General features: G+C 39.2%; 1 protein-coding gene across 5 annotated transcripts in view; it reads right to left on the reverse strand.

The window, feature by feature from the left end:
- LOC110828757 (uncharacterized) overlaps positions 1–19,171 on the reverse strand; it is a 161,582-nt gene that overhangs the window by 132,997 nt on the left and 9,414 nt on the right. For all 5 annotated transcript variants that reach the window (XM_022061756.2, XM_087342704.1, XM_022061757.2 and 2 more), the window contains exon 10: positions 10,831–10,893. In XM_022061756.2, the coding sequence (XP_021917448.1) occupies positions 10,831–10,893 (63 nt within the window). The remainder of the gene's footprint in view (positions 1–10,830; positions 10,894–19,171) is intronic.

A 19,171-nucleotide genomic window follows, 5' to 3' on the forward strand; every position in this document is an offset into this window, starting at 1 on the left:
ACTCGCTTTCTCCGAAATTTAAAAAAAGAAGGGACGATACTAATACGAGTATCTGAAGCATTCTTCGTGGCCAGCCTTGGTGGTTGTTTGCCAAAAATTGATTTGGTACCAAGCCAAGTTATCTTTTCATAATAACCGCGTATTCCAAGGACTAAAAAAGAAAAACACGCTACCCGGTTCTCATGTTAGAGGTTCTACGGCTATAAACTATATCGGTAAACGGTTCCAAAGTTTTTATAGACTAAGTACCTAATACGAAAAGGAAACATATGAAGTTATTAACGTGTATAAAGCATTATGGGCATGTGGATATGCAGATCTACGCATTCTGTTGTATTTATACAACACGCCATTAACCCCAGCCGCCTTTATCCAGGAGATAAAAGTCTCCCGACAGCCGCTGGATAGAATAATAAGTTGATTAAGCAGTTCTGACGTGATAATAAAGTGGAACGTTATATGGAGCCCTGCCAATGGAGTCCCATAAAGATCCCTTTGCTTTTTTACGCTCTATTAAACGCTGCTGTCAGTAATTCAGTAGCGTCAGACGATGGAAAGATGAGTGAATAATTGAGTGGAAAGAATTTTGAAGGAAGCGGGCATGGTCTTATTTAAGGTATTATCCGACCAGGAGATACAAAAAAAATACCCTCAGTCAGGATGGCCGGTCACCAGGCTTATATTTTAACCATGTACTTGTTCAATTCGAAGCAGGTGTACCAACCACTCGACCGCGATGTTCCCTTACTACTTATCTCTAATGTCAGTGCAGACAGTCCTCGACTCGCGTCAGATAAAGGCAAACTTACAGTGAATTTACTGAAGTCACGACACTTCTGCATACTAACATAACTCGGCAGTTTATTCAGCGTTGTTAATAAAACGGACTAAAAAAAAACCAAGACCATAAATTACAGCATCACCGTCAAAGAGAAATGCTCATTACGAGGAATGAAACAGCGCGTGAACTATAAAGCCTCTTGAATAAACGCGACGTAATTCCGCCAACTGACAAACACAGGGAAGCACGTGAAATGTCAAGAGAGCAAATACACAATGTCACCTTTCAGATGACATTTTAAATGGAAGCTTGCGCTAACTTGATCTGTATTGTGGTTACATTAAATTAAACATCTGATTGTATTTAATCCTTCAAAGGCCAATGGTATGTCTCACACGCTTAAAAAATCACTAACTGTTCAGTTTGTATTTATGATTTTCGAATCGTTCTCATAGTAAACAACGATTATTTCTTTAAATAGCACAAAATAACTGATCTTCGCATATTTTACGACGCTGCCAGTAGATCACACAACAGCGTCGAATGATATGATGATTAAAGAAAAATAATGTATTAGAAAGGATCTGAAAGTTAATGACCAAATTCAAGGTTCTATCCCAGAATTTGAGTAAACGGGCTGAGAAAAACCACGAAGACCCGTCAGGTTTTTAGGTGTCCAGACCGAGATTTAAACCCAGAACTTCCCGAATAAGAAGCAAGAGTTTGTCAAAACACTCTTTAGTGTAGATTTTTATAAAAAAAATATCTATTGTTTAAATCTTGTCCGTCTAATCACAATAAATTCTTATTAAATATTAAAATATTACATTAATTAACATTTAAAATATTAAATGATGTTCTTTATCGAAATATTCGATTTTATTTTAAATGTTAATTAATGTAATATTTTAATATTTACTAAGAATTTATTGTTATTAGACGGACAAGATTTAAACAATATATATTTATTATATCACAATAAGACGCAACTTTACCATCTCAAAAAAAAAATATCTTTGATATCTTTTGTTTAGTACGCGGATACAAGACGAGGAAATGTCTTCCAAATTATAAGTTCGTTTTGTGAACTTTAAAGCATTTAGTTTAATAGATGGACTGTTCATTGTATGTGGTATTATTTTTGTTAATGCTGGTATAGTTTTCAATGGTTAAAAAAATGCAGGCGTTACATTACGTTGGTCTGAGCACATTAAAACGACCATTGTGCTGTAGAACAACAGCTACTCAGGCAGTGTATAGTGTAAACATGAAATGTGTATTTAAATGTTGATTACGACTCGCAAAGCGCTCCTCCCTTGTTTTCATTACCCGTTATCATAGCAACAGTGTGTGGCGCCATAATTGTGTTCCCTCTTTACACGGCGTATTCATATTGACTTATCTGAAAATTACATTTTACTACTGACGGGACCCAATTAAATAATACACAGCGAACCGCCGGTATATACCTACGGCATGTACTTCCACTGTTCACAGCCAAAAGCAACTAATATCTCAGAAGTGAAGGCTTTAAGACATCGCAGCCAACACCAAACGCTTTCACCATTGAAATATCTTACGCAGTACACAACAAAACCAGTCGAAATTACAACAGAACACTCTTTTTTATTTATATATAAACCCAGCATGTTTCGACCCTTCAACGTGCCATCATCAGGGGTATACTGTGTTAATATTTGAAAGTAAAAGCCAAGATTAATTAATACGTAACACCTTTACGTTAATCCAAAGAATCGTTTCAATTTCACCACATACAGACAGTTTGTTAATAAATTAGCTCCGTCAGCGATTTTACACTACTTCGTGTGTTCCTCACTCCTGATAATGGCCCTTGAAGGGTCGAAAAACTGAGTTGACATAGACTATTACGTTGTAATTCCGATAGTTCCACTGTCTTCCGATAATGTCGTTATACTTGTGGTTTATTTAACGATGCTGTATGTAGCTTAGATTATATAAGCGTCGAATTTCCCACCGAGCCTCCTGTCCAATGGGTACCGGGTTCCCTTCCCGGGGGTAGAACGCGGCCGGGGAGTGACGTTGACCACTCAACTCCATCTCGTGCCGAGGTTAAGAATGAGTAGAAGCTATACGTCCTCTCTCCCCCAAGCGCCTATATGGCGTGTAGCGGGACAGCTTAGGAACTGGAAAGGATGTAGAAACGAAAAACCGCGGCCTATTTAAGAGACCAACACAGCACGTTCCTGGCGGATTGAAGAAAACCGCATTAAAACAGTCACGGATTTGAACCCCAGACTCCCAAAATACTAAGCAAGAGTCCTAACTATTCGACCCCTAAATTTTGTTGAACGTTGTCCAATATGCACAAAATATTCACAGATCAAAGAGAAATCTTCGGCGAATTAAATTAATTGTCGATTCTGAAATTAATCTGATAAAACATATTGAGAATTCAAAGGGGATATGAGCTCATGCTGTAGTGTCCTGGGTGCTTACGCTGTGAACGTATAGGCTAAGTATGTAAACCAAAACGCGTTTAGAGTTTTTGCTCTTGGTTTGAATCGAAGCTCAATCGACTTCAATCTGGCAACACTAAATACTGTGCCGCGCAATTCTCGACCATCTCGGTTCACAACCAAATATTTCGCTCAATAAAACATGCATGTAGATCTACCATTAACGCAGAACGCACTTTGAATAACTTGACATGACGTCAAAATTTCACGAAAATCGATCTGATGTCTCTAACAGTCTAGCGTGTATGGTTCGTTAGTCTGTGAATACATCCAGGCAAAACTGTCTTCCTCAGGAGCCCAAATATGCCTGATGTTTATTCCCTTCAGTCTTAAACGTGGGCTGTAAATTTAAGACAGATTCAAGATAACTATGAATACAAATCAAACGGTGTATATGTTTAACAAGAAGAGATATCTAAAGCCAGAAAATCTCCAGTATTAACACACGTCCCAGGTGATCATAAAACCCGCCAATGATTATTGTTCCACGCCAGCACGGCCTGAAACAAACTGATTACACGAAATGAAAAATAAATACAACACGCGAACTCCGTTGGTCTGCATTCTGTGTATACGTTACTCTAGGCCTGTGTAAGCCTCGGAGAGACCCGTGGGTTCCTTCTTAGTTATATCATGAAAGACTCTGGCATCAGCCCTGTGCTTTCTTTAATTCTCAATTGGCTAGTTCAACAACACAGCGCCCGGGAGACACACAGACCAAGTTTTCCATAAGTGACGAGCCATATATATTTAGTATGCACCATTTAAAACGTAACCCAACAAGAATCACGCACTATGATACAACAATTAAACCAGAATCAGGTCGTCGTCGTGACTCCCTGTGTAATAGACTCTTCCAACCCCTCCCGTGACGCTCAAATTAAGGTCACCCTCGTTGCTAGGCCGCTGCGCGACATCTGTGCAGGTACGAACATAAGAGTATTCACGAGCATAAAGCGTATTCATCCTCGAAAATTAAATCGCACAGAAATCTTTAGCTGCTGTTCGTGAAATATTTAGTAATGCGTATCATAACAAGGAATAACAGTATTAGTCAATAATACAGCGACCGGTAATAGAATTTCGGGACACTGAGAGTGTCTGTCGGTGACGAGAGCTCACTGAAGACAAAGCAGCTGCGAGAACAGGAGAGAGCTACGACGATCCAATATTGATTTGTGCCTGAAGGTGCTTGAAGGTGTCCATGTGTTAGGGTTGGGCTTTAAATGGAACATCCTGTAGATGTGATATACTTTTGTATGGAATATTATACGCCAAAAGAAAATGAACAGGTTTACAGTGCAAAGAACTCCGTACGTTTGGGAAAACAAACATTTGTGCATCAAAAACAAGTCTCTCGGAGCAGACAGAAGGCTACATGAATAAACCAATGGACTTCTTGCCATGCTACTTACGAGTGTCAGTAAACTTGTAGATTATTTATAAAACGTTCAAGAGAAATTATAACATATTTAAAATCACTTTGAGTAAAAATACCCAAGAGTTAATTCGTATATTATTATTTATTTGACTGCAAATGGGTTTTTACCCGGTGGCAGTGGTCCTACAATAAGACACAACAAAACATAAGACAACAAAAACAATAAGAAACAACAGAACAATGAGACAGCTAAAAGCTAAAAGCTGTACTTCTGAATGTCGTCTGCATTCGCATACAAATGACCGAGATCAAAAGTGACGTACAGCTTGATCATCTTTCAAAGCACGCATGAAGAAATTGACGAAAGGATGGCCAGATTTTAATAAACTTTAATATTAAATAATCCTACAAAAACAGTCGAAACATTTAAATTTTCATTTATATCGGATAATTTTGACGACTGCTGTACATAAGTGCAAAACTCCAGTTAATTTCACGTGTAACTATCTTCTCTTCATCAATTAAAACCTGATTTGTGAGGGCATTCCAAAAAAATGAGGGCATAAATACTTTAGCTTATCTCAAATATTTGGGGGGGGGGGGGGGGGGGGAATGCACAGACTGATTTCTTGACGTACGCGGATACACAAGAAGAATTAGTTAGATTTTAGCCTGCATTCACTACAGGATTAATTAAAAATGGTCTCCCATCACATAAAGTGTAATAAATGCTGAATGGGCTTCGGAAACTGTCCATCCATCCTACAAACCCCTTGTGATTTATAACATCAGAATTCACAGTCGATTTTGAGAAATTTTTTTCTTTAAATTCCCTACCTCCTGTTTTCATGATTCTCAGTAGTGACTCTAGGAGACAAAATATGACCGCTCCTTCCAAATCCCTACCTGTTCTCGGTTCATTAATTATGACCACTAAGGCACCTCTTTCGATGAAAAATAGCATCAGCTGTTTATATAAACTAATTCAATCTACACGCAGTTCTCCAATGGGATCTCTTCCATTAACATTTCCTAACTAAAATTTTGTATGCATTTCTCATCTCACTCTTGCGTCGCACATACGCCCCTCGTCTCATTTTACTTGATCTGAAAAGTTTAATAATATCTGATGAAAAGTACAAATTATGAAAAGTACAAATTATTAACATACTCATTCTGTCCACCTTCCTGATCCTTCCCCCTTCAGCACCTTGTTCTCAAACACTTCCAGTGAATGTTCTTAGCTTATGGCAACAAAAAAAAAAACCAAGTTTCCCACCCAGACAGAAAACAGAAAAATTATAATTTTATAAATTTTAAATTTTAAGCTTCTAGATAGCGGACGAAAATACAAAATGTGCAGTTAATTCTTGGTCGTTAAATAACCAAAATATTAATTAATCAGTTAAGTCCCTCTCTTATAACGTGTAAATAACGTGAGTAGTTGAAGAAAGAGGGACAAAAAATTTAAATAGCCGAAAAAATTACTCAATTAAATGCCTCAGCAATGGCTTAATCGTGGGGGGGACATCGCAGAATGAACGGAAGATAACTGAAAATGTTCAAGAACAATCTTGTAAGCAACGACGAGTTATCGAATCATTTTCATATCGCAGAAACAGAATGAACGATGCAAACATAAGCTAGGTCCGATAATATAAGGAGGCGCTGAAAGTGATATCGATCCAGCCCCGAGGGGAGGAAAATAACGAGGGCTACAGGGCGGAGGATCACGTTATCTCCCTCAACCAGACAAGGACAGGTCAGGCTACGACAAGGATGGCTGTACAGTCACCTACAACCCACCCACACAGTTTCCTCATAAATAATTCTCGAACACAGAACCATCGATCTTCAGTATCGATATTAATGCTTTACACTGCGACTTCTTACAGACGTGACTTATTAATCTACCAATGCGTTACGAAGACCAGAACGCAGGTTAGCAAAACATGGTGCGCGATCCGGATATAAAACCATAAATACAATAAGGCCTGTTTAAAACGGAATGTTCATGAAACACAAACCCGAATAAGATGGATGTCTTCTTGGACGTTGCGCCGTGCAGTAGTTTACCGACGTTTCAGAGGTGCTTGCCACCTCAAACATCAAGGAGATTCGTAAGCCGTGCACGCGGCTACCAGACTGCAAGGCGTAGCATCCTAGAAGACAGTCATCTTCCGTCTTCATAACTAAGCACTAAGTTATGAAAACGTAGGAGGAGATTCACGTAAAGCTTAAGACATTTGTTAACATCGATAACAGATAGAGGTAATCATAACCACGTTCCGTCAACCTTAGCCCGAGGAGATTCTACTGCGTTGGATTCTGGGTGGGCCCCAGAGCCGATCTGGACGTCGTGTCGAAAACAGAGAGACGCCAACTCCAAGCAGACCACAGTCGCTTGCTTCCACAACACTGCATGCCCCCCCCCCACAAGTTTTTATTCGAAGCTAAATAAACTGTGACGTTGAAAAAAAAACTGTTTTAAATAAACAAACAATCAATCAAATCCCCCAACCATATCCATGAAGATGAAAAATACATGTATTCATAACTTCGCCAGCTTTATTCTGGCTTCCGATTCTGGGACATGAAAACCTAATACGCCCGATTTTCGACGTATGGGAATGACAACCTATGATAACCAGTGAATACTTCCAGTGTAGAACAATCACGAGAGATGGCACCCGAAAGTCTGCAGACGGTAAATTACATCTTCACGTACGCCATGACAAAATCGTTTAAATTCATCTCAGTGCTCAAAGGCGTGACGTGCATTACAAAGTTTTAAGAAACTCAATCAACTGGTATAAGAGGCAGACTCGAGACATCTTTTAAGACTTGCCTCTCTGAAGCGGGGGGAGGATCGTTGTCCCGTGCGACCAAGCGTACGCCTCGCGGTCGGCCAGGAACATCCGAGACACCGAATACTATTACGGCGATCAATCAACGTGGATGAGATAGGCGCGGCATGTAACACGCACGGGGGAGATGAAAAATTCGTAAAATACTTTCGCTGAAAATCCTGAAAGTGAGAGACCACTCGGAAGACCTGAAGGTAGATGGCATGATATTAAAATTAAACTTAGGAAATTCGAGATTTTGGGTTTGGATTGGATTCATCGCGTTCAGGACAGTGGCATCACCGTGTAGATGATTCCTCGCTTTGTTCCATTTCGACTGCTAAGAGCTGCCGCTGATAGTGAGTCACTTTTCCACTGTGCAGTTGCAATCGGCTGTTTGTTGACAGCTGTTCTTGGCGGTTCTGGCGAAAATAATTTTTGTTTTGTTTGTTTTTGTTTGCTGAACTGAGCCAACATTTCCGTCTCCTGTGCACGACAACAAAAATTCGACAAAGCAATTTATTTTCTAGTATATTAAGAATTTAATATTTGATGTTATCAACTTGCAGAAGCTGTGGACAATGCTGGATTCACGTGCGTTATCTGAGATCCCAGTAACACTGCCCTCATCTCTATTGATCCACGGAAAGACTGCCTCCACATGGGAGCTTAGTTTCTTATAACTTCGTAGAGTCCAGAGCTGACGATTCGGAAGGCAGCCAACCACTCACTCACTACCTCAAGTCTAGTTCCTGAGGACGGAGAAATGTCTTCGCAATTCTGTCATCAGAAACTTTTATTTCGAGTGTACGTGTTGCAGCGAGAACGAAAATAACAAGAGTCAAAAATAAATAAACGAAACAATAAAGAAAAACACAAACTCATGACACCCGGCCCTTTGAAAGACGCCGTTTCAATGAGAAACTCTGACCCAAAAATATTTAAACTTCGCCCTAACTTCAACTACGGCCCTTGTGTAAACCACGATCTTCAAAATGGAATACAGAAACAATATCGAGACGAGATGGAACATTTTAATTACATTTCTGCCTTATTTCGCGTGTTTTCCGATGCGGTTTCAGACGTACGTATTGCTCGCGGTGACATTGGATCCTGGGAATCAAACCCTCCGCGTCTTGTTTGACGTCGCCGTGGTTATGACTTATATACGTCATGTGTATATAAACAAAATATTCACAACTTATGTACATAAAATAATAATATCGCTATGAAACTTCGGTTGTTTATCTACATTAAGCCAACGTCGGCAAAGGACCACAATACACTTTTCTTGGAACCTAACCTAACCTAACCTAACCCAACCTTACATGAGTTTGCTTTATGTAGATCTACCGTTTTGTTCTCAAGAAATACGGGCACCGAAAACTGGAAATACACAGCGAATAGGTAACTCTGGGATGTAGCATGTAAGGAACACGGCCAATCCCATTCTTGTTCGGGTATCATCTATCAGGCCCTCTGGTCTATTCAGAACAGAATTGATTCTCAAAACAAAATCACCTGGCACTTGACAGCACACCTGCAATCATATTTTAATCAGTAGCGGAGTGTTCGTGTTAGCCGTCTTAACCTGGCTAACACTTTGGAAAACCGGAAAATATAATGTCTTCATTTGGTGGTTAAATGTTACTCCACACAATGGAACACAGCAGAACCGATCTCATAAAATGCGTCGTTAGCCAGGCGCTCACGGCGAGCCCAAGCCTCAACTAGTACATGGCTGCCAACGCCATCAGGCACACACGTGTTGCGTAATGGACCATATTTAAACAGACACATTCATGCAGTTTCAGTTCTATTCAGATAAATACGTTTGGTGCAGCCTAATCAAAATGAGCACATGGGGAATGTCCCAAAAAGAGGTACACACACATTCAATGAGTGAAATAAAGGCGTTTTAATAAAATAAACCATTACATACGTCAACATCGGGACATTAGCAAAATGTAGTACAGCTGTTCAAAATGACCATAAGTTATGTCGTCCGTAAACATAAAACATGGAGATCCATAACAAGGTTAATATTCCGTATTATAATGTGCATACATATTTTTGGAGCATACTGTAATACACACGATTTGGTGCGATAAAGAGAGGAATCTGTATTTCATATTTCAATACGCTAGTTAATTAAAAAGATGTAAACATTTTAAAACAGCGATGTATAAACATCGAAACCATACAACGGTAAATGTTTATACATCAAAACTAGGAACACTAAAAACAGACTTCGTGTGACTAGGTAATTTTTGCACAATCAAATTAAATGTAAAAGGCTCTTTCAAAATGTAAATCAGAAGAAAAAGCAATTGTAAAGAGAAAAAGAATCAGAAAATACAATACGATGAGAAAACATGCAAATGTAGGCGAGGCAAACATAAGAAACATTGAAACACTTAAATAAAGTATAAAAGTCTCGTGGAAAAAATTAACAGTAAAATATACAAAAATTTTAGGTAAACAGTCGATAAAAAAGAGATGAACTTCGTCTACAGACAGAAATGACTTTGGAAAAGATAAAAAAGTGACAATGAAATTGTCAATGCCAGAAAACGGTGAATGAGAAAATATATTAAACACGAAGATAAACACAAAATACGAGATCTCAAATAACCCGAATAAAATCAAACAAAAGCAAAGGAAAGGAAGAATTGAAAATCTGTGAATAAAAAACAGCTGAGAAACAGAACTGTTAATAAATAAATTGGTGTGGGGGGGGGGGGGGGGGTTAATTCAAAACTACGCAACATAAAATGACAAAGAAAAACGCCAATTATAATATCAATACATTTCAAAACCCCAGTTTTAGATTACTGGCTGCATTCCTGACAGATCTAAGCTATGAGTTGTTCTTGTCTGTGATAAACTCAAAGTGGCTTTTACAAAGAAACTTCCCACCGTCGGATATAACGCTTCCAATTGAACGCCTGAAAAGGAACATTAGACTACGAACTTAGCTCCTGAAACTTCCAAAACCATTTCAAAAGTTCGAAGCCTGTCGTACAAAGTGTTCCAGGGACTGTGGACAGCTTGCTCTGGCAAATACCTTAATTCCCTTTATTCATCGCTGAGCCTGTAAGATCAGCCCTTGTGCGTGGCGAAAATTAGACTAAATCCACCCTTCCCATATCCCTTACTCGCAATAAACTAAAATTAAGGATATGGGCTCTGAGGTTCTCGCAGCGGCGAAGATGTTTTCTGAGTTCTGACGCAGTACAGAGAAATATACCGCCCTGAAGATGGAGTCCTATTGCAATGACTCTTCACTCAAGGACGTTTCAAATAAAAGGGCTATGTACTTACCAATATGGAGTTCTCCTTGATCGCTAGGACCGAATCCAACACACTGCCCCCTATAACGACAACCTGAAACACAAAAACAATTTAACGTGTCGTGCGTAAATTCGCGGATAAAACGAATTCTTCCGAAACGTTATTCCCCATTAAATCTTCACGCATGTCCATGCATATCTAAATAATTATTAAATATATCCAACCTGGGGAGAGATATCAGGTTCTCGCGGCATAGAATATAACAATTAACGTCCTCTGCAATTTGCACTCTTAATCACCGTGATGATGGAGGCAGCAAGCACCTCTGAAACGTCGGCTGGCTTCTACCAACCTAAGCGGCGTAACAACCCAGAAGACAGCCATCTTCACAATCGCAGTCGTGAGAACTCAAGTCCAAACGCAAAAAGGAAACCTAAATTGTAATTTGGTAACAAATTTCACTGTCGGACCTGGGGTACCAAGGTTACGTCAGAACTGATGATAACTTCCTTGTTAAACACATTAACAGCTCAGGAACTTCATTCCCATCAGTTTGTGTAGAGGACGAGTTTAAAAATAGCCTTCGAGGGAGACTGTATTCAAATTGCCCAAAGTAGGACGAGAAAACAAAAAAAAAAACAATAAAAGATAATTCTACAAACACATTCTGACTGCACCCAAAAATGTTATGTTTTCATTACGACATCAAAAGAGAATCTCGCCTCTGTAATGCACGTACAAACGAGCAATTTTGCGGGTCCAACCAGTTTAATGACGATTCGTGATGCCTGAGGCAATTATATCGATCGCAGTTCGCAATATTACCGCAGACAGTGGCGCCAAGGAAAAATACAGCAATTGGAAGTCACGAGTATAGTTAACCCTTGATGTTTCAACTGCTTCAATTCGTTATGCCAGTTGGATACATTTAAAAGAACAATAAAAAAGCTAGCGAAAACTACTGACCAGCCAGCTATAAGAATTTCTACTTTCTACCTAATGGCCTTGTAATCCTTGGGTCTCGGGTTCGATTCCCGGCGGTGCCCGAATTTGTAACTTGTGTTGGGCAAGGCCGTGGTCTAGGCAACACGGAGTTTTCCTCCGTGGCATCCCAACAATTACTCCATTCACACACAGAAGAAGGCAATGGCAAACCACTTCTGGATCATCTGCCAAGAACGTATATGAACAGGTCCCAGTCCGAGAAAAGGATGGAAGGATCCTGTTCATATGGACCTGTCGTCAGACAGAACACTAAATAAAATAATAATAAAATTGAACCGCCTTTATCAGATAATACAATCAGTCGGCCGGCTTCACAGAGTTAATAAACTGCTACCTCTTGAACGTAACTTTACTACTGATTCAGTGGTACATTTATTCCAGATATAGAAGTTCGAGAGTGTTTTGTTTGAAGTTCGAGTTGGGAATTGTTACCGCTGAATTTCTTGCTTTATCAGGGTTCTCCATCTGACTAGCATTTCTCGCTGCTGTGAGGGAACGACGAACTGCCTTTATATTTCCATTCAGCCATTAATTAGTTCCCGGTCGATGAGCTGTATCTGTCTTCGTCCGTTCTCCTCTAAAACACTTCTAATTATTCTTTCTAACAGAAACCAAACGTATCCTATCTCTGTTTTAGTGTTCCCGTAATGCTGCTAATGAGCTTCATATGTCTGTCCGTCCGTTTCCTCATCATTTGATTCAATGACCGAGGAATGTAATTGGAATTCTCAGAAATGGCAAAAATTCCCTCCGTTTGAAATCGTACCGGATTTTTGCCTGATAATAAGCGCCCACTGTGACTAACAGGGCAGTTTTGTTTTCTTCTGCATGCCAGATTGACAAGACTTGACGCCCTTAATTTTAAGGTTAAGATAATATAAGTCATGTCATGAACGAAGACAATACGATGTTCAATTGCATCTACCAAACACTGAAGACATTGGATGACCATTAGGATGCATTATACACACCGTGTCTCTGAATGTATTAGATATTTATTATTTATTTTATTTAGTGTTCTGCCTGACGACAGGTCCATATGAACAGGATCCTTCCATCCTTTTCTCGGACTGGGACCTGTTCATATACGTTCTTGGCAGATGATCCAGAAGTGGTTTGCCATTGCCTTCTTCTGTGTGTGAATGGAGTAATTGTTGGGATGCCACGGAGGAAAACTCCGTGTTGCCTAGACCACGGCCTTGCCCAACACAAGTTACAAATTCAGGCACCGTCGGGAATCGAACCCGAGACCCCAGCGTTCTAACCGCTAGACCACCGTGGCTGTTGGTTCAATTTTACAAGCATAAAATTATTTAAAACTAGTTATTTGTGGTACTTCCGTGCTTCGTGGCCTAAACAACAACTACAACAACAACAACAACAATAATAATAATAATAATAACTAATGTGCCTGACAGCAGCCAAACAAGGCCAATTACAGTCCATGACTGTAATCTTAAGACTTGGAAGAATGCAGGAAGTCCGAAGCGTTAAAGGCAGACGCTGTCTTTCCCCCTTCACCCCACTTCCTCTCCCCGCAAGTCTCAAGATTACAGTCGCCGACAGTACAGGATAAACATGTTTCAGTGCAACGTTTAGTGGTAAGATGTTTACGAAGATAAAATTAGGGACGACTTACTATTTGAGTCTTTTAACGGATGGGACGTATCGAGGTCCAGTAGACAAAACGCCTTGAGTTTCTTGGCTTACAAATGAGAATCTTACGAAGGGCAATGAGACACTGGGGTTTCGGAATGACTGGCAAGCCTCATGGTGCACAAGAGTACGTCACGTGAAAGCATCCACTTGAAATACACGTCGTCCACTGTGATGATGACTGGATTCATCCACCTGCTACGCTTGTTCAGATGCTCTCACCAGAAATTGCATGGCAACCCGTGTCAATGGATTTCTGACAAATCATGCACCTCTGTTTATTACAACAAGCAGACAACATTGCGTCACGTTAAAACGTACTTAACGAATATTAAAGCAGAGCGACCAGACGGATTAAATGAATGCACACATTAATACATCACATAGTAAATTGTCTTTCTTTTTCTTAAATATTATACAATTTTCAATACGCAAATTTCATAGAATAAAACATTTTTCAAGTATTTTGTGTTGATTACTGAAAATCTTGGAACGGAGCCTAATTTATTTACATATTTTCCCACTATATTTTTACTTCAATTTACGCCGCTTCATTTTACGCCGGAAATATCAGGAATCTAGCCCCGGCGTAAACCGAGTCCTACCTGTACTCAGTTTTATTCGGGAAAAGTCAAGGCAAGGATAATTTGCGAGACCTAGCCAAAGATAGGATGGCTTATTAAATTATTTTTTTTAGATAAATTGGGATGAATGGTGTGGACTAAATTAAACTGACTTAGATGTTGCCTGATTGAGGACTTTTATGATCGCGGTAATGAGCTTTCCGGTTTCATAACAAAAGTTTATTTCATCTTCACACGAGTCCCTGTCAGCTCAAGCAATGCACTGTACCATTTCGTTAATAATGACGTATCGTCATTGCATTTTTGCTTTCCGAGAGAATACACTACATTTATGATTCATTAGATACTCTATGCAGGCATACGTTGTAGCCCTGTCTTTGTCAGTTCATCTTCTCTGCACAGCCACACGCTCTATTACAGTGGTATTCAACCTTTTTTGTTCGCGTACCCCCAGATACAATTTCTCTTCAACTTTGTACCCCCAAATTTGTTGATGTATAATTCAAGTTATACATAGTATATAATCTACATCTGAAATAAATTAAATAAATTACATTACTGATTATTCAGTGTTTATCATAAAATAATATATATTTTTTTATAATTTCACGTACCCCCTAAGATGTCTTCGCGTACCCCCAGATGTAATTTCTCTTCAACTTTGTACCCCCAAAGTTGTTGGTGTATAATTCAAGTTATACATAGTATATAATCTACATCTAAAATAAATTAAATAAATTACATTACTCATTATTTAGTGTTTATCATAAAATAATTTTTTTTAAATTTCACGTACCCCCTAAGATGTCTTCGCGTACCCCCGGTTGAATACCACTGCTCTATTACACCCAGTTTCAAGTAGGTCTATTCGTGGGCTGTTTGTTATGGTTCGTAAAAGTACAGGTTGTTCCACGTAACTCGCAACCCACCTGCTAACATGTGACGGCTGTGGTGTCTGCATGCAGTTATAACTGGCTCCTCAATAAGCTAGACGTTTTGTAGAATTAAAATGGCATAGGCGTTTTGTATAAAATTAAAAATTTGAAGAGTCTGTTTACAACTTGTCTAAATACGATGCCTGACTTTATTAAAACCTTTCACAGGGAGTTCCAAGCGGATCGCACAAAGTCTACTTTCGTACAGCACAGACGTCCAGTGCTAAAATTCTCTTTTAATGTTTTATTTAGGTAATGTAACTTTAAAATCCAAAAATAAAACGTAGTCAGCTGATGGGTTGGCATGCAGTGTCGGTACTTTATGTTCCTTCCTGCTCTAAATAGCCTGCTTTAATTACAGTGTTGTTCTTATCATCATTGCTTTGTATTTTGGATAAGACACATTCTGAGCACCAGTACGATAAATTTCTCAATGTTTCGCACCGTCGCCATATTTCTTACTGACTTGAAACAATATACATGGTTTGTAGGGATGATATTTGAGGTGCTCACGGCTCTGATGATGTCGATGTTGGTCTTCTGGGTTGTTATATGGACTCGTAGTGTGTGCCAACGTTTCGAAGAAAAAACTGCATCCATCTTCAGGGTTGTGAAACAAGTGAAAACGTATTACTCCCACATATTTCCCGACTCTACTCTCGTGATTTCTTGTTCACAGCTATATAATACAGATTTAGCTGATACATGAATTCCCAATTCGCGTGCACGCAAATCACAAGCCATTGTATGCAGTCATGTGTTTAAAATAAATTTCACCTGCAATCAAACGCCGAATTCACACATAAAAATCGCTCGTCTTTGAAACCCCTTTTCGTCCCTGGTCTACGCAACCAAACTAAAGCTGGAAATTAGTCTCCATGGTAACATGAAATTGCGAGGGCGAATGCATGCAAGAATGTCGTAAAGGACATTAAGAATATGCATCTTGTCCAGGGCTCTGGAGTCTGTACTAAAATCTCCGACTCCGGCTTCGACTCCGACCCCGATTCATTCATAAACGCTCTATATATATATATATATTAATAAGGGTAAACCTACTAATATGGTAAATGACACCATACGAGGTGCGATCGGAAAGTTTCAAGACTGTGCCTATAAAAACCCGTACACTTATCTCAGGTATTAAATTCATCCATCACCCTCGAAGTAGTTCCCCTGGGAGTGAACACAACGATCCCAGCGCCGCTGCCAAGCCTGGAAACATTACTGGAAATCTTTGTCTCAAGTAATATGCAAGTAATCGAAACAGCGAGATTCAAGCCTGGGAAGTTCACAGTTATTATATAAATGTATATTTCTAAACATGTATTGCATGACTCATGTTACGTAGTGTCCCAATTAATTTTCATCTGTAACGAAGAATGAGTAACAATATTAATAACAGTAACCCTTGTTATCATACATTACTAATGAAAGCCACACTTTGACTCAAACCCATGCTTTTACTTGTTACCTTACTTGGTCGGACCTAGAATCCAGAACGGCAGGAGTTTTATAAATCATGCATACAAACAAAACTGTTTACACTTTGAAGGACAATTAATACCAAATGCGTTTCGACCTCTAGAGGTCATCATCAGTGGCAAAACAAATTAAGCCTGTATAGGAGACAAAGGACTTCACGGTGGTCTAGCGATTAGAACGCTGGTCTTGTAATCCTAGGGTCTCGGGTTCGATTCCCGGCGGTGCCCGAATTTATAACTTGTGTTGGGCAAGGCCGTGGTCTAGGCAACACGGAGTTTTCCTCCGTGGCATCCCAACAATTACTCCATTCACACACAGAAGAAGGCAATGGCAAACCACTTCTGGATCATCTGCCAAGAACGTATATGAACAGGTCCCAGTCCGAGAAAAGGATTGAAGGATCCTGTTCATATGGACCTGTCGTCAGACAGAACACTAAATAAAATAAAACAGGAGGCAAAGGTTAATTAAGTCACGCTTATTTGAACTCCTATTAAACAGTTTCAATTTTATGTATTTCTGGATAAATGGTCTTCAGAGTGTGGCTGTCAAACGCAGAGAAACAATTGGCATGCCAACTAAACAGAATGTTTCTGTCAAACTAATTTTTATCATGCGAGATTTAAGGTCGAGTATGAAGATGTGCAATCTGCTGGGTTATAGCATCATGCAGCTCTGATGATAGAAGAACCACACGCCTCTGAAACGTCGGTAAACAAACCAGACTACACGACGCTACAACCCTGAAGACGAGCGGCCATCTTAATCTTTCTCATAACCAAGTATAAGGCGTCATAGTCGATCAATTGTATCGAAGTGTGCGAGAGTTTGGTTCCGGAGAATGCACTATTGAATAATGCCCAAATCCACTTCCCTTCGCCGCTAGAGTCAATAATCAATATGTGACCAGCGAAAATTGCTGCAAGATTACAGGATGTCGTCCCTTGTACTACACTTGTAATGTCTCAAAATTTAATCGCTGGAAACATTACAAACAAATACAAATTAGGTTCATAAAGAGATTATAAAAATAATAAACCAATAAAATGGATATTATTATCGAATATGGCCGAATCGTTAACACCATTACTTCATGTTTCGGGAGGTTACGGTTTCAAATCTCAGACCAGAAACAGGTTATCCTAATATATGGTGTTCAGTTCCTCCAAGCAAATGCCAGAATATCACATTATGTCAGGTCACTATCGCTTCCTTCCTTATCCCTTCCAATTAAACCATCATTTGGCCTACAACATCTGAGTTATTGATATTATCGTTAAATAGATCACAAACAAGAGTAAGTAATATTTAATTAATTATTCTTGTCCGTCTAATCACAATTTAAAATTTAAAATTAAGATAATTAAAATATCATGTGATGTTCCTTATCGAAATAATTAATAATTAAATATATATCTTCACAATATGACGCAACTATACCATCTTAAGAGTAAGTAAAAAAAAAATATAGCCCTACAGTTTAAAAACTATTGGAAAAACACCCCAGATTACTCCAGCTCAAATGTTTATTTACTTAGGGACTGCCCTTGGCAGATTCCTCATGAGACCGAGGCTCGACGAGGTAGAGGATTTATGATGAAAAATCTTACAACATATAGTGTGTGCCAAAATCTCTAGAAAAAAAAATTAATTCTGAATGAAAATTAAACCGCACACGGAACACATTTTGTGTTACTACTGGATGCATACACATAAGATCACGTGTCTCGTGTGTGTCTGCCTATCAAAACAAGTCACACATTTTTGCAGTTCGCTGTGATTTTTAATTACATCTTTATTTTGTTCAAGGACTTTTGGCCCACCTATTACGCACGCCAGATTCGAAACCCAGACCATACGAGCCAAGGTCGTAGCCACTAGACTTTAACTGCCATGCCATTTATTAATAAGTGATAAACTTAATTATTCCGCTTTGAACCGAATATGTCCCTTTATAACTCCGCTATCAAAGTTCGTCGGGGTCCAAGTGATTTGTGTCAGCCTGTTCGTGGAAGTGGCAGAAAGGAATCGCTAACCAGATATTTTGTATAAAATTATTTAAGCTTGTTATTTTAGTCCGCTCGTTTCAATCACACGAATTTCGTGACTGTCCAGATCCTGCGAACAGAAGAATTACTACAAAAATTAAAACCGATTATTAGTAGTCTGATACCTGGTAGGAAAATTAATTTAGAATATGCAAGTCAAAGCACCTTTTAAAATTGTTACTGTTTCCTCTTTTTAATAGGGCCCTGAAGTATTTCGATTTACGGTCTCTGGAGGTTCCGGAAATTTTGCCTTGATCTTCTCATAAAATATACAAACGCAAAACGGTCTGACGTAGTCACTTGTCACGAAACCCCTACCCACCCACCGACTACATGAATTTGCTATCCAGGACTACCACAACCCAATTTATTGCTTTATATAACAGATAAATGTTTTAAAGAAATCCGTGCCTGAAGTACATTCAAAATCGAAACAAAGGTGGCCTAAAACGTAAAGCCATGCAGACTTGTGGGCGTATATTTCCAAGAGTTCTTAGCCCCGACAGCAGACAGAGGGGAGTAAGGACACCCAACTTCTGAAACATCGTGTAGCCCTATAAGGGAATATGCCGCAGACAGCAGGCAATGTCAAATACAACATTCGTGCAATCACGAACTTTCCAACAACTCCCCCCAACTCCATCTGAAATCCTTTGTC

This window comes from Zootermopsis nevadensis, unplaced genomic scaffold (genome assembly GCF_977971745.1).
Source record: "Zootermopsis nevadensis isolate Lab colony 2312 unplaced genomic scaffold, Znev_1.0 Znev_ptg000004l, whole genome shotgun sequence".
In the NCBI taxonomy this organism is placed as follows: domain Eukaryota; kingdom Metazoa; phylum Arthropoda; class Insecta; order Blattodea; family Termopsidae; genus Zootermopsis; species Zootermopsis nevadensis.